This window comes from Triturus cristatus, chromosome 3_2 (genome assembly GCF_964204655.1).
Source record: "Triturus cristatus chromosome 3_2, aTriCri1.1, whole genome shotgun sequence".
NCBI lineage: Eukaryota > Metazoa > Chordata > Amphibia > Caudata > Salamandridae > Triturus > Triturus cristatus.
Window position 1 is genome coordinate 734,376,279 of NC_140584.1, and position 14,812 is coordinate 734,391,090.

At 45.0% G+C, this 14,812-nt stretch overlaps 1 protein-coding gene across 5 annotated transcripts in view; it reads left to right on the plus strand.

Annotated features, from left to right (window-relative positions):
• Window positions 1–14,812, plus strand: part of STAT1 (signal transducer and activator of transcription 1) — a 543,237-nt gene that overhangs the window by 207,328 nt on the left and 321,097 nt on the right. For all 5 annotated transcript variants that reach the window (XR_014979978.1, XM_085648786.1, XM_085648787.1 and 2 more), the window contains exons 12-13: window positions 1,577–1,606; window positions 1,687–1,780. Coding sequence is in view for 4 of the 5 variants with exons in the window: in XM_085648786.1 (XP_085504912.1) it covers window positions 1,577–1,606; window positions 1,687–1,780 (124 nt within the window). In the remaining variant the exon portion in view is untranslated. The remainder of the gene's footprint in view (window positions 1–1,576; window positions 1,607–1,686; window positions 1,781–14,812) is intronic.

Here is a 14,812-nt window from a genome sequence, read left to right on the forward strand (position 1 = left end):
CTTAACATTTGGGGGCTAATTAAAAAATAACAGAAGGGATGTAGTTTGGTAGGAAAATGTCAGTGACTTGCAGCTACCATGGCCTGGTCATGACCCTTAGTCAGTATATTTGTTTGAAGTATGAATGCAGGCTTAAGTTGATGGACTTACATGCCACAATTAGAACGATCCCAATTTCAACCATTGGTAAAGTAATGTTTTCAGTGAAAACTTTGTTAGTGTAAATTCCCCTCATTTCTCATCCTTCATAGAATTATAAATACTGTGTTTGGTTGTGAGGGACACTGCTATCAGTGAGACTATGCTAATTACGATCCGTTGCTACTAACAAAAACTCTTACTGCGTATGGCACCCTCTTCCGCTAATCAACTGCCCTGTAGTTTAACATTTCCCTGTTAAATCCATTTTGTTATTTTTTCTATGACATTTGCCACATTTCTAATATCCTTTTAGTTACGAAACCACCATATTACTCCCTGATGCAGATGGTGCAATGCTAGCTACATAAAAAAAAATCTTACACAATTGCGTATTTCTTCCTGAAGACTTAGTAGCTGCTGGGGTTTATAGTGGGCTGGCCAGATTTTTTATTTGGATTTTTCATAACTAGCGATCAGACATAATTAGTTTAGAGGTGAGATGTTGGATGGTTTCTTTATCAGTAATTTCTGCTGTTCAGCTTGACGCTGTATGTATGATATTTTGAGATTAAGTTTTTGCTTGAAATCTGTAATATCTTTAGGAAGTTTTTTTTAAAGTGCCTTTCTAAATTATTTGTAAAATTCTAATTTACAGTATTGATCTTCTTATCTAAACCCATATGTTTCCTTACCTTTGCAAAAATAACTTTGCAAATGCATTTAACAAGAGCTGGTATGTTTAGATTCATACTAATTTGTTCCTGGATATTGCAATATTTCAGAATCATCCTTTAAGCAAATCTTAGACCTGTTGATTCGTAGTTCCTAGGCACCGACTATGCTTCTTTTGTGGATCTTTGTCCCACATCTGCATTCTGCCAGTCATTAATCACTCAAAAAATGGAATTAGTATTAAGATTTACCCAAAGTAAGCATCTACTCCTCATGATTTGTTCGGCACATCTTATGCCACTAGAGCTTACTTTATGTTAATGATCAAAATTGTTTTACACTTTCTTTAGTAAGTGAAATCTCAGAGTTGCTTTAGATAGAAATAATAATTTTGATTTTCTTTTTTTTAACAACTCTTTCTTGCAGATGCCAAACATATAAATGTTGGATTCTGCTATGGTCCTCATACACTGTATAAGTGCTTAGCAAACAGCGGTCTTCTTTTAGCCTGGCATGTACGTGAAATCAATTGACATTGAAGTGAAATCTGTCCTTCATTTACTTTAATTGGCAAGCGTTGATGGACTAGAGCTCAAATGGATTTGATGGTTGTATCATCTGAAGTAAGATATTTTCTAACGTTTACCAATCCCCGCAAAAACCTTGCTGTGTGGCTACAGCTTAAATGTCGAGTAATATGGTTGGCATAGCTGAAAAATATATTTTTCTTTTCTAATAATAATTCTTGTGGTTTGTATTTCAGGGATGTGAATGAAAAAAACACAGTTAAAGGGTAAGTACTTAGCTTTGTTTTATTTCCATTTGTTTAATACTTCAACATTTAACTAATCCTCCTTTTCTGCCTGTTTATAGATTCAGAAAGTTTAATATATTGGGAACAAACACAAAAGTAATGAATATGGAAGAATCAACCAATGGAAGCTTAGCAGCAGAGTTCAGGCATTTGGTAAGGAACATACTTTGTTAAAGTGGCATACATTTAGACTAGAGAGCTAAAAAGATTAACCGGATTGGTACCCTTCTTACAGGACACAAGAAAAACTATTTTGAAGAAACTCTTCACACTAAACAGAGTACATGGTATATGTCTCTAGTGAGCATACACCAGCACGGATTACAAATATATGTTACAGGGATACATCAGAGACAGTTTGGTTTGATACAGTTCCCGTCAGTGCATGTTGTTTTTGTAGCAGGAAAGAACGTGCACCAATAGAGCATTTCAGTAATCTAGCTTCAGACTGGAAACACAAGACACTAGTGGAGGATTACAAATATAAAAGAAATTAGTTGACAATTTACATACCGTAAAAAATATTTAAAGAGGAGTTAGATATTACTGAGGACTGTTTTTGTCTTTTTAGGACCTATTTCCTGACACTGTCTTAAGGTTTAAAAAGTAATTTACATATTTGATCTTAATGACAAACTTCCTTGAGACCTTTTGTGAGAAATTCCTTACAACCTTTGGCATTTCAGAAAAAAGGAGAGGCTCTTCAGACTGCCTCTTATTTGGTCCCATTCCATTACTAACCTTGTGGATCTAGAGCTGAACCATCCCTGTTAAACTCTCGACTCTCCATTCAAATACGTTTGTCTGTGCCATTCTCATGGAATTTTTTTTGCTTCTTTGAGACAGACTTTGTGCTGTTTATTCCCCAAAACTATCAAAGTTATTTTCCCCTACCCGTGACTGCCTCAGTTTGACTTGCTTGTTTGTGAGCTTTGTATTTGGCTCGTGTTATCCATTAAGGCGTATCACCCTCACGTTATGCTTGTACATGTAAAAGCTTGCCTTGGATACCCTTGCGTACCCTGCTATACGCTTTCTGTATACCTCGTGAAAACCAATAAAATATTTTGGGGGGAAAAAAAATCTTCTTTTTTACCTGCCTGTGGCTGCTTCAATTTTACCTGTTGGTAGAAATGAAATTAAGAAATGAAATGAAAAAGAGATTTATAAAGCAATCTTAACCAGAGGGAATCAAGGTGCTGCATCAAACAATTCTGGAACCCTATCAGAGAGAACCCACCCCAATGAGACAAGGCAAGACGATACAGACACCGCAAAAATTGAAAAGAACTAAAGAAATACAAATAGACTAAGAGACCCAGGAGAATAAGGCATGCACCAGCACTGATTACAAATATATGTTACAGGGATATATCAGAGGCACTTTAAACTGCTTTAAAAGCCACATTTTTAAAGGTTGTCGAAAAAAACCGAAAGACTCCGTCCCAGCAATATAACTTGGCAGGGTATTTCATAAGTTGGCAGCTGCCACATAGAAGGAGCGTGTGCTCCATCTTGCCTTTGAAATTTAGGAAATGTAACTTTCTTTTTGGAGGCTGATCTTAAGACCGCCTCCACTGATCGCCCCCCCCCTCGCCTGGCTCTCGGAGGGGGACGGGCGGCTCCACCATCTTGGGCGGGTCTGGGCGACGCGCTGCTGCTCCTTGGCACCTCCCCCTTGGCTAAGTACTTCAGGTGGACGACGGTCTGCTTACCTGAACCTGCACCTTTCCTCCAGACCTCCCGAGGCTTCTCCGGGAGCAACGTTGCGTTTTAAACCTCTTTAGTGATTTTCGCCGGTTGGATTTTAATGACTTGCCCGTCTGCCTGTCTCCACTTTCAGCGCTCTGAATACTGCGCTCGGATCCTTCCTGGCTGCCCCTTCTCGCGCTAGCAACCCAGACCGCCTCCGCTGATCGCCCCCCCCTCGCCTGGCTCTCGGAGGGGGACGGGCGGCTCCACCATCTTGGGCGGGTCTGGGCGACGCGCTGCTGCTCCTTGGCACCTCCCCCTTGCCACGCCCCTTTGACCCCTTTCCCCCATGTGTCCCTATATATTGGTTGGTCAGCCCCGGAGGCGCAGCGGACGGGCGCAGCGGGCGCGACGAAGGCGCGCCGAAGTTGCGCCTAAGTTAAGCCCGTCTGCGCCCGTCCGCGACAGGCCGGGACCTGGGGCCTCTGACCCCGCTTTTCCTTTGGTCTACTCGTCGTCCCAACTGGTTGCACATTCTGCTCCTACCCCTCTTTCCCCTTCTCTCATATCCCATTTAGATAATCTTGGTATCCTTCTTTCGCATTCCCCAGATTCCTCTTCAGTTGTGCCCGCCCTGGCTTCTCTCACTCCAGGCATTTCACCTTCCCCCCGCCCCCCTGTTAGATTTCCACCTGCCTCTGCTATCTTGCTTAACACTCGCTCCGCAGTCAAAAATCAATCTGCTCTCTTTAATTTACTCAACACTGATTCTCCTGATTTTCTTTTTCTTACAGAAACCTGGTTCTCTACTGACTCTCTTCCTGACCTCCTGGCTATTCTGCCTGATACTTACTATGCCCTCCGTGCCGACCGCCCTGACGGCAAGGCTGGGGGGGGGGTAGCTATGATAATACGTTCATCTTTGAAATTTCAACTTCTTGCTCATCCCCCCATACCTAATGTAGACTATCTTGTGGCCCGGTCACTTAATCTTCCTGTACCCCTTACTGTTGTTCTTATGTATCGCCCCCCGCACCCTATGCCGCAGTTTGTTTCCACCCTGCAGGATCTTTTGGCCACCTTGGTGGTAAACAATTCTTCATTGCTGCTGCTGGGCGACTTCAACTTTTGGCCTGGGTACCCCAGGGAGGACTCTTTGTCCAAAGATTTTTCTGCCACACTTCGGTGTCTAAATTTTCTTCCCCATGTCTCGGCCCCTACTCATGTCCACGGCCACACTCTGGACCAAGTTTGGTCCTCAAGTTGTAACATGTCATCTGTTTCCATCCTTCCTTGCGTCTGGTCTGATCATGCCATGATCTTATTCTCCATCTTCCTTGGCTCGGTTACCAAAGCTCCTCTTCCAAAAAATATCTTGGCTCGGAGTTGGAACCAGACGGATCTTAATGTTCTTTCTTCCTCCTTGGTCTCATCCGCCCCTGATCTTACGGGTTTGTCTCTGGAAAGTCAAGCTAATACCATCAGTGCTTGGCTTTCCTCTTCCTGTGATCGGGTGGCCCCGCTCAAGAAGGTTAAATCTGTCCGTCCCCACGACGCTCACAAATGGTTCTCTCATGACCTGAAAGCCCTCAAACTTAGTCTCAGGCGCGCTGAACGCCATTGGAGACGGAACTACTGTCCGACTCTTCGCGCCAAATACAAAGCCCTTCTCTGCGACTATAAAAGAGCCGTCCTTGCGGCTAAGACCAAATATTTCACAGAGAAAGTGGCCCTCTCTGCCAATAAATCCCGCGAAATCTTTTCTCTTGTTCACAGTCTTGCCTTTTCTGATCGCGCTTCTTCACCCCTTGTTCCATCTCAAGCTCTTTGTTCTTCTCTCAACGACTTTTTTATTGATAAAATCTCCAACATTAAAGCTAATATTCCCTCTGTTCCTTCACCTGAACAATCTGGTTTCTCTTCTTTTTCTACCTCCACTCTGGATCGCTTTCAACCTATCTCTCCCCAGCTTTTCCTTGACCTTTTGGCCAAGGTTAAGTCGGGTTCCCCCACGGATTGTGCTCCTGCACGGATCCTTAAAACTCTCTACACTAACTGTCCGGCCCCCCCTCTTGCCCTCCTTAACACGTCCCTGGCTCTCGGCTCCGTTCCCTCTTCATTTAAATCTGCTATTGTTTTGCCTATCTTAAAAAAAACGGGTCTGGATTCCTCTCTTTTATCTAATTTCAGGCCTATTTCTTTGCTTCCTTACCTTGGGAAGATTTTGGAAAGCTATGTAACATCCTGCCTGTCCGCCTATATTGAGGAGAATTCCCTTTTGGCCTCTCATCAGGCAGGCTTTCGCCCAGGCCACTCCACTGAGGGTGTGGTTCTTGCAGTCCTTGATGAACTCAAGGGGATGGCGGACAAAAACCTCCCTCAAGCCCTGGTTCTTCTTGATCTCTCCGCTGCGTTTGACACGGTCGACCATGCCATCCTCCTCGATCGTGTCAGCGCGGCGGGCATCCAGGGCCTCGCTCTATCTTGGGTAGCGTCCTTCCTTCAAGGCAGGTCACAAGCGGTACAGCTCTCCGGCTTTTCCGCTCCCCCGCGTCCGGTCACCTGCGGGGTCCCCCAAGGTTCTTCTCTTTCCCCTCTACTCTTTAATCTTTACATTCGTCCCCTCATCTCTTCACTTTTGGCGCTGGGGGTCTCTGTGTACAATTACGCAGACGACCTCCAGCTCGTTTTCGATCTTTCTTCCCCTCTTGATTCTCTTCCCAAATTCTCTTCTACTCTGATCTTTATCTCCCAATGGATGAGCTTCAATCATTTGAAGCTCAACCCTGATAAAACGGAGCTTGTACTCACGGGTGGCCCCTCCAATCCTTGGTCCCCTTCCCACTGGCCCCTTTCCTTTGGTCCTCCTCCATCACCGGCTGTCTCTGTTCGGACTCTGGGTATTAAGGTTAGTCAGGATCTTTCTATGCACGCCCATATAAGTTCTGTGGTGTCTTCTTGCTTTCTCTCCCTTCGTTTAATTCGTAAGATATCAAGGTTCTTTTCTGTTGATGCCCTCAAAACTATTATCACTGCCCTCATCACGTCCCGCCTGGATTATGGGAATGGCCTGTACGTTGGCATTCCTGCCTACGAAACCCGCCGCCTTCAGGCCATCCAAAACCAGGCGGCTCGCCTTATCCTTCGTCTCCCCAAAACCTCTCACATTACGCCTGCTCTTAAATGCCTCCATTGGCTCCCCGTGCATTTCAGATCCTATTTCAAACTTGCTTGTTTTGCTTTTCAGGCTCATGCCCGTTCTGCTCCTTATTTCATCAATTCTCTTATTGCTCCCCACGCTCCTAATCGCACTCTCCGCTCCTCCTCACTTTCTCTTCTCCATGTCCCTCGATTCCGTAAATCCCGCATTGGTGGCACTCGTTTCTCAGCCCTGGCCCCCCGGTTTTGGAACAGTCTCCCTCTTTTCCTTCGTTCTATTCCTATTTACACCCACTTTCGTAAGGCCCTTAAAACTTTTCTGTTTTCCCAAGCTTTCCCTATCTAGCTCTCTGGGACTGTTCTTGTGAGTCTGGACGAGGTGTCAGCGCCAGGAAGCCGCTTGGCAGCAGTGCGCTTTAGCAAATTCCTTTTTCATTTCATTTCAAGTGCCTGGTCGGCCTATACAAATGAAAGTTAGACCTGATGGCCAATTATCCTTTTCCACGAAGAGCTAGATTTACTATATTAAGTGCCTTAAAGATCACACGCTTCCTAATTGGCAGCCAGTGCAAGCTTCGAAGGCCTTCTTTCACCGAAAGACATTTCGGGGTGTTAAGAATAAGACGTGCAGCTGCATTTTGCACTGTCTGGATCTTGTTCAGAGAGTAACTGTTGATATTAAGGTACATAGCATTGCAGTAATTCTAACCGCTAGGTGACCAACGTGATTACCACTAATTTGCGAAGTTCCTCAGGAATAAAAGGAAAATCTTCCTGAGGGCACAGATGATGGAAAAAGCAACTGCTAGTGGTGTGGTTTACTTGTAGATTAAAATTAAGACAGGTGTCCATTAGTACTCCAAGATTCTTTTCTGATTCCACAATGGTAGGGAGGGGCCCACATGATTCCAGCCACCATATCCCTGACCAGCCAGACTGCTGGTCTCCAAAAATAGTAACTTAGGTCTTGTCAGCATTTAACTTAAGGAAATTATTCTTCATCCATCGGCTCAATCCACTCATGCAGAGTTTAAATTCCTCTGCCGTTTCAGAAATAGTATTTGTGAATGATGCAATAATTTGTGTGTCGTCGGCATATGACAATACCTGGAAACCAACTGAACTCACCAAGTTCACCAAAGGCGAAACATAAAGATTAAAAAGTGAGGGCTAAGCGTGGAGCCCTGTGGCACTCCACATGGGAGACTAAAAGCCTTAGCCCTTAACCGACTGCAGCTTACAATCCGACATCTCCCAACCAGAAAAGAATAAAGCAATTCCAGCGCCTTGGCACCCACCCCTACTTGGTGAAGCAGTTTGACCATGTGTGTGGGAGAGACAGTATCAAATTCTGCCGACAAGTCCAATAGGACTAGGACGGCAGTCCCATCCTGGTCCACCTATATTCTCATAGTGTCAGTGACTGTGATGAGAGCTCACTCCATACTGTGGCCACTTCTGAAACCAATTTGAGAAGGGTCCAGAAGATCGTGGTCATTAATGAACTGAACTAACTCTCTGTTCTGATGTTTCTCGAGTATTTTAGCAGGCGTGGGAAGAAAGGCGATCGGATGGTGTAAGAAAGTGCCCTCTTTTTGCATGGTCACCCCCACCTTTTGCCAAACTGTTGATGTACTTTGACTGAGTGTGCCGTTGGTTCCTGCCAACAAGGCACTTAGGGCCTATGTTCTTTCCCTAAACTGCATTGAACCAAAACCCAATTGGCACTCTTTGGCCACATGTCTGTCCCTTGTAAACGGTACCATAGGTACCAATGGCACTGAGGCCAGGGAAGACCTCTAAGGGCTGCAGCACTTATTGTGCCACCTTTGGAGGCCCTGTACCTTTACACACATATACACACACTGCCATTGCAGGCTGCTTGTTTTGGTGCAGAACTAAGTGAAGAGTCGAGATGGCACACATCCATGTTTGCCATACCTACAACCCACTGCCCCGGCATAGGTCAGCCACCCCTCTAGCTGGGTGCACCCTACCAGTGGTTAGGGTACAGGTGCATGAGCCCTGTACCCCTTTAGTGTCTAAGCCAATTCTTAGACAGTGTAAGTGCAGTAATGCCATTAAGAGTATATGGCACTGGCAGTTTGTCATTACAAACTCCACAGCACCATAATGGCTTTACTGAAAACTGGAATGTTTGGTATCAAACTTCTCAGCACATTAGACCCATACTGATGCAAGTGTGGGATTTAATGAAAAATGCACTCATAGAGCATCTTAGAGATGCGCCCTGAAAAACGACCTAAGTCTAGTGTCCTGGCTGAGCGGCTGCTCGCCAACTGCTAACACCAGACATGTTTCTGGACCCCTGGGTCGAGAGTCTGCCGCTCTCGGGTTCTGGAACAATGCACATCCTGGGACGCGGTGCCAAGCCTACTCCCCCCTGGATGGGCAGAGTCCACGAATGGGAAGGCGGGGTGAAGCACAACTGAGTCCCCGCCATCTTGCAGATGGGGGGACCCAGCCAATCAGAGAGAGGCCTGTGCCCCCTCACCCTGGAGGGTGGCATAATAGGGGATGTACACACATCAAGGAAGGGACCCATTGGTCCCGACCTTTACCTACCTGTAACTCCTCTAAATCTAGTATTTTGGGGCAACCCCGAACCTTGCCTCCTCAGACAAGAACTGATCAAAAGAAGAGAAGGAGGACCGAAGATGCCGTGCAGAACTAAGAGGAGGAGGACGTCCACTGAGTTGGCCCCAACCCTATCGGCCTGTACCTCGAACCTACTCCAGCGAAATCCTGGTGTGTCCTGCAGCCAGCAGCCCTCAAGAACCCAAAGGACATGCCCTACCTTCCAAAGACTTTGTCTCCCGTGAGCACCGTATTTGTTCACCTACAGACTCCTGCTCCGGCAAAATCAGTGAGTCTGCACCACTCTGCATCTGACGCCCATGGCCCGAGTCTGAGTGGCCCAACACCACAAGGAGGTCTCCCTGGCGATCCAGACCCGAGATCCAGTGATCCCTGACCTGCCTCAAGCCTCCAAACGACGCCTGCAGCCTAAATCCAGAAGGTCCCCCCAATCGCACCCAGGAGCTGGTAAGAAGATCCAACCCTAAAAGGCACCCCTGCACCCGATGTCCAACGGCATTGGGTGGCCCAACTGACGGTGCCTAACCAAACCCCAGCTTCCCAACTTACCTCTCCAAGTGGTGGTCTCACCCAGAAGACCTTTGCAGTTGCAAACTGGAGACTCCCCATTGAAAGATACAGGGCGTCTGACGCCGAAACAGCACTCTGCACCCGGCCGCCCCAGTGCCACTGAGGGTGCACCTTTTGTGCTGGCTTGAACCCCCATTTGCTCTGAGCTTAAGTCCAGGAGCTTTGCTCCCACAACCTTGTGGCCTGCTCGTAAGCAGCCATCAACCGGAGGCCTCCTATCCCTAATTGGATAACATTGGGCCTCAGCACTCTGCACCCGGCCACCCTAGTGCCGTTGAGGGTGTAACAAGAGTGCATCCTTGACCCTGGGGGACCCCCTGAGTCTACCCCCAGAAACCCAACTCCCACAACTGAATACTTACATAACCCTATTGTCCTCCATAGGATAACATTGACTTCAGTTTTTCAGTGAAAGGTTTCTAAGTGTGGAATTGGAAAATTTATGAAACCCTTTAAAACTGTAACTAAATAACACAAATGCTTTTACTTACCTGTTTACAGGAAATGTCCCAGTGCAGTATGCAGGTATACTGCCCAGTAATCTGTAAAGTAATCTACTTGACATTCTACTAAAAAGTCAATACAAAGTATATGTACAGTATTTCAAAGCATTGCATTACTAGTAGCTCTTCCGTAAGCAAATCAAAGTATATATACAATTGCAATTCAACTTGTTTTCAAACTGTATTATTACTGCTAAGTATTTATCACCTACCTGTACCAGGCTTGCTTGGTTCTAGGAAATAAAAGAGCTAAAAGAATATTTTTATACAAAACCAGTTGAAGTTCAGTCTTTGAGTGTGTGATATTATTTGCCGATTGAGTGTGTACAACAAATGCTTAACATTACCCACTGATAAAGCCTTACTGCTCAACCACACTACCACAAATAGAGAATAATGTGATATCTACTTTTACTGGTGGTAATACCAGTAGATTACTATCTTGGTAGAAGTCTCCCTACTGGATATATTACGTGCTACGTGTTGTGAGGGATATTAGTACTCTTCCTCTGATTCTTTATTCATGAGTGTGCTCTCTTGTTCAGCTTCCTAACGCCTATGATCTGGATTTTTCTATTTTGAGGAGGGCTGAGCCAGTAAGCAATAGAATTCTAAGATTAAGCCTTTGTCTAAGTCTTTTGAGAAAATTCATTTCTGAGAAGTTATGAAGGGTCATGATGTGTGCGCTTTATTAGATGTGTTGACCCACTGTCTAATGTGTAGGTATTACATTTGGTCTGACTCGGACAGCCAGCAGTCTGTTTTTCAGTTTGTCATATGGAATACTATCTTCTATCTTAAAAATGCAGTTCACTCTTATGCAGCCAGTACACTGCCAGCTAGAGAAGCGGTTGTCCTGCACACCCTAAGTAAAGTCAGGGTTAGAGATGATCAATGGCATTAGCGATGGAAAGTGTTGTTAAGTCTCTCTTGTCTGTTATCCTGTACTAGAGTATAGACCGCAGGCCCTAAGTTTCCGCTGCAGCCAGGGAACCTTCCGTATGTGCATACACACAATTGCCTGGCGATGAAGCACCAGTGCTTTTCAGTTTCCGCCCTGCTCCATTCTACCGTATAATTCAATTGAGATCCCTGATAATATTGGATAATGTTAGGAACTCCAAGTTCCCCCTCGGTCACAGGTCTGTAAATCTTGATTTGTTGCTTTCATATGTTCTGTCCACCCCACACAACTCTATTGAGTTCTTTATGTAGAGTCTTTAATGTTTTAGAGGGTTTTGGTTTCAGTGGAAGCATCTTGAATAGAAACAGGATTTTAGGCAAAGCAAAAATTTGTGCTAACTAGGCAAGTTTGTATTGGTGCTATATAGATCTTGTTTCAGTTGTCAAAGTAGCAGGCGATAATTAGAACAGTTGTGACAGTTTGTAAGCCTGGGTGTGCATGAAGGTATCCCACCAAGTTATTAGTTATTGGGCATGAAGTAGTGGTTGTTGAGTCACTGAGACTATAAGATTTATAATTTTCTAATTCTGCCGGGTAATTTAAAAACCCATGGATATTTGTAAAGCGTTGAATGCCACTATCAGGGCGGGCATAGAATGGTCTGTAAGCAACACTATCACTTGTTCAACCTAGAGGCTAAGGGTCTGGGTTTCCCCACCAAAGTCCACCTCAGAAATAAGTGGGTTGTCCCGAACATGTTGAACTAGAGGGCCCATGTAGAAGGCAAAGACGAGTGGAGAGGAGATAGTGGAAACCCCTGGACCGTTTCCCTCTGTGTGGGCAAGGATATAGAGCAAGTGCCATTTACCTGCACTACTGCTCTTGGAAAGCTGTATCCTCATAATAACCACTGGTAAAACTTGTCTCCAAAACCAAAGTTTTTCAAAGTGCTAATAAGATAGGGATAATCAACCCTTTCAATAGCAAAGAGTAGAGACTCACTCATGGTTCTATACATCTTGTCTATAAGTTGTAAGTTACATTTAGTGTTAACTTCAAAATGCCTGTGTGGTATTAAGCCAGATTGATCTGGGTTCACGAGATGAGGCATATAAGAATTGAGTTGGGCAGCAAGAATGCTGGTGAAAAGCATGATATCTATATTGATCAGCGAGATAGGCCTGTAGGAGCTACAAAGCTGTTTATTTTTACCTGGCTTGGAGTTGACTGATATGGAGGCCATCAGCATAGAGTTGGTGTTCCACTGTCGGCAAGGGAGTTAAAGACCATTGTAAGAATTGAGGTTAAGGTATGACAAAGGTCTTTATACTAAAATAGTGTGAAAAAAATCAGCTCCTAGGGCTTTAACCTCGCAATGGCAGTTAGTTCTCATCTATTCTTATAGGGGTCTCAAGGGTCTCAGCATGTACTGTGGTCAGTTAAGATACATGTGTGTCCTCTAGATATTGGGAAATTTCATCATTATCATGTTTTTGTAACAAGTAGAGGGTTCAATAAAAGCTGCCCCAATTGGGGCACCACCTGTAACTTGCACACGGCTAGCATCTAGGATAGAGTGCATTCTGTCTTTAGTCACATTGCTTTGCAGTTTGTGCGCTAGCATTTTCCTGCATTTGTTGCCCTCCAAGTAAAATGTGTGTTGTAGTTTGAGTAACACATATTCAGCCTTGCTGAGATGTAGACAACTGAGTTGAGAGCATGAAGCCTCTTATTGGCACCAAACTTGCGAGGCCCCAGTTTGGTTATGAATAGTTTCCAGCCTCTACTTGCTTCTGTAGCTCCAGTTGTTTTTCCCTACTAATAATGTTTTCTGTAGCTGATATAGCTCTCAGTTCCCCTCTGATCACTGCTTTTAGTTCCTCACAGAGTGTACTCATAGTTATGTTTCCTATGTCATTGTCCGGCATTTAGTGAATAATGATCGTGTTCACTGCTGTGGTATGGGTTCTTGTTGTATTATGCTATCACTCAAACTCTCAATCTTGGTCTCTGTCTATCACCCATCGCTCGCAAGAAAATGGACATTTGGGTGCGATCTGATAGGGACATGGGCTCTATGTCTAAATTCTTTGTGTGCTTTTAGTGTTGGTGGGCCTAAGAAGTAGTCTATGCATGCATAGGTTTGATGGGCCGGCAGGATGAATGATTAATATCTTTGGGTAGGGTGTACATGACTTCACTGATCCTCTGGACCACTCTCTTTCATCCAGGCTAATCCCTTATTCCCTTAGGAGAGAGGGCTCCTGTTTGACCGAAACGTGGCCACTATCTAAGTCATTATTTATCACAAGGGTTTGCTCTCACCTGAATTGCTGATTCTAGAGTTTGTACAATGTCTGTGAGCACCCAACCAAAAATGATTCTTGGTTCTCATTAAGAGCATAAACAGTTGCAATAGTGAAACATCGCCCACCCATTTTTGTACGTTAAGCCAACTTCACCCCCTAATTTCTTGAATCTTGCCCAGAAGCCAAGCAAGATGACTTCATTTCTCATCATCCATCTGCAAGGGAGTGACATCATTGCATTTCCCATCATTCATCTGCACAGGAAGTGACATCTCTGGTTTCAATCCAAAATCATCTTTAAAAGAAGGAGCCAAGCAAGAGGACTTCATTTCTCATCATCCATCTGCACAGGAAGTAATATAACTGCACTTCCCATCATCCATGCTGCCTTACCGCTCCACATAACTGGGACCTCATGCATGACCACACACCTGACCTGCTCTTTCTCACAGAAACCTGGCTAAACCCACCCTCTGCACCAGACATCGGTACAGCCATCCCTGCTTGGCTACAAGATCACCAGGCAAGACTGTCAGCACAAGCCTGGAGGTGGAGTTGCCATCATAGCCAAAGATACCATCAGCTGCACTATGAACACTCTGACACCCATACCAGCTAAATTGAGCACCTCGTGTTAATGATACGTGTCGCAGACAATTTCTTCCTGGGCAGAACCCTCATATACAGACTACCAGGACCCTGAACCAGTTTTGCTAGCGACATCATGGACTTCGTCAAACCCCTCATCGTGAACGTCGGCCCCATCATGATCCTTGAGGAGCTTAAATTTCACCTAGAAGACCGCATGGAGCTTAAACTCTGTGGCCCTTCTAAGAAATCTCGTGCACACCAAGCACATTACCAGACCCACCCTCACTGCTGGACATCTATTGGATGCGATTTTCCTATCAGTCAGCAACATTACAGTCGTCAAGCCAGCAACTATGAGCTGGGCAGGCCATGCCATTGTCAGTTTCAGCATACCCATCCAAACCACTACACCCTTCACTCTCTGACTAATATCCCCCAAATAATCCCATTTCTAGACTCTTTTCTACTCTACCCCTCCCTTGCATCATCTCGAATCTCTTTAACTATTCAGTTCTCCCAAACAAGCCTTTCTAAACTCTTCCTCTGACTCTCCCCCCCACTCATCTCAAACCTCCTCCTGCTGCTATGCTCTCCAAATCAACACTTTCTAGACCCTTCCCTCCTCTATCCGTTTCAATCCAACTAACAGACTCACATGTCCACCGCTCAAATAAATTTTATATTTCCCTATCCTAATTCACCACTAATCCTGTTTGGGTTCCAGAGTAGCATGCTACTCGTCAAAAAGCACTTTGATGCCTCAGGGGTACCAAGCGCTAAATAAATGTAAACCCCGCCCTCTTCTATCCCTCCACTATACTTTTCAACCGACTCACAT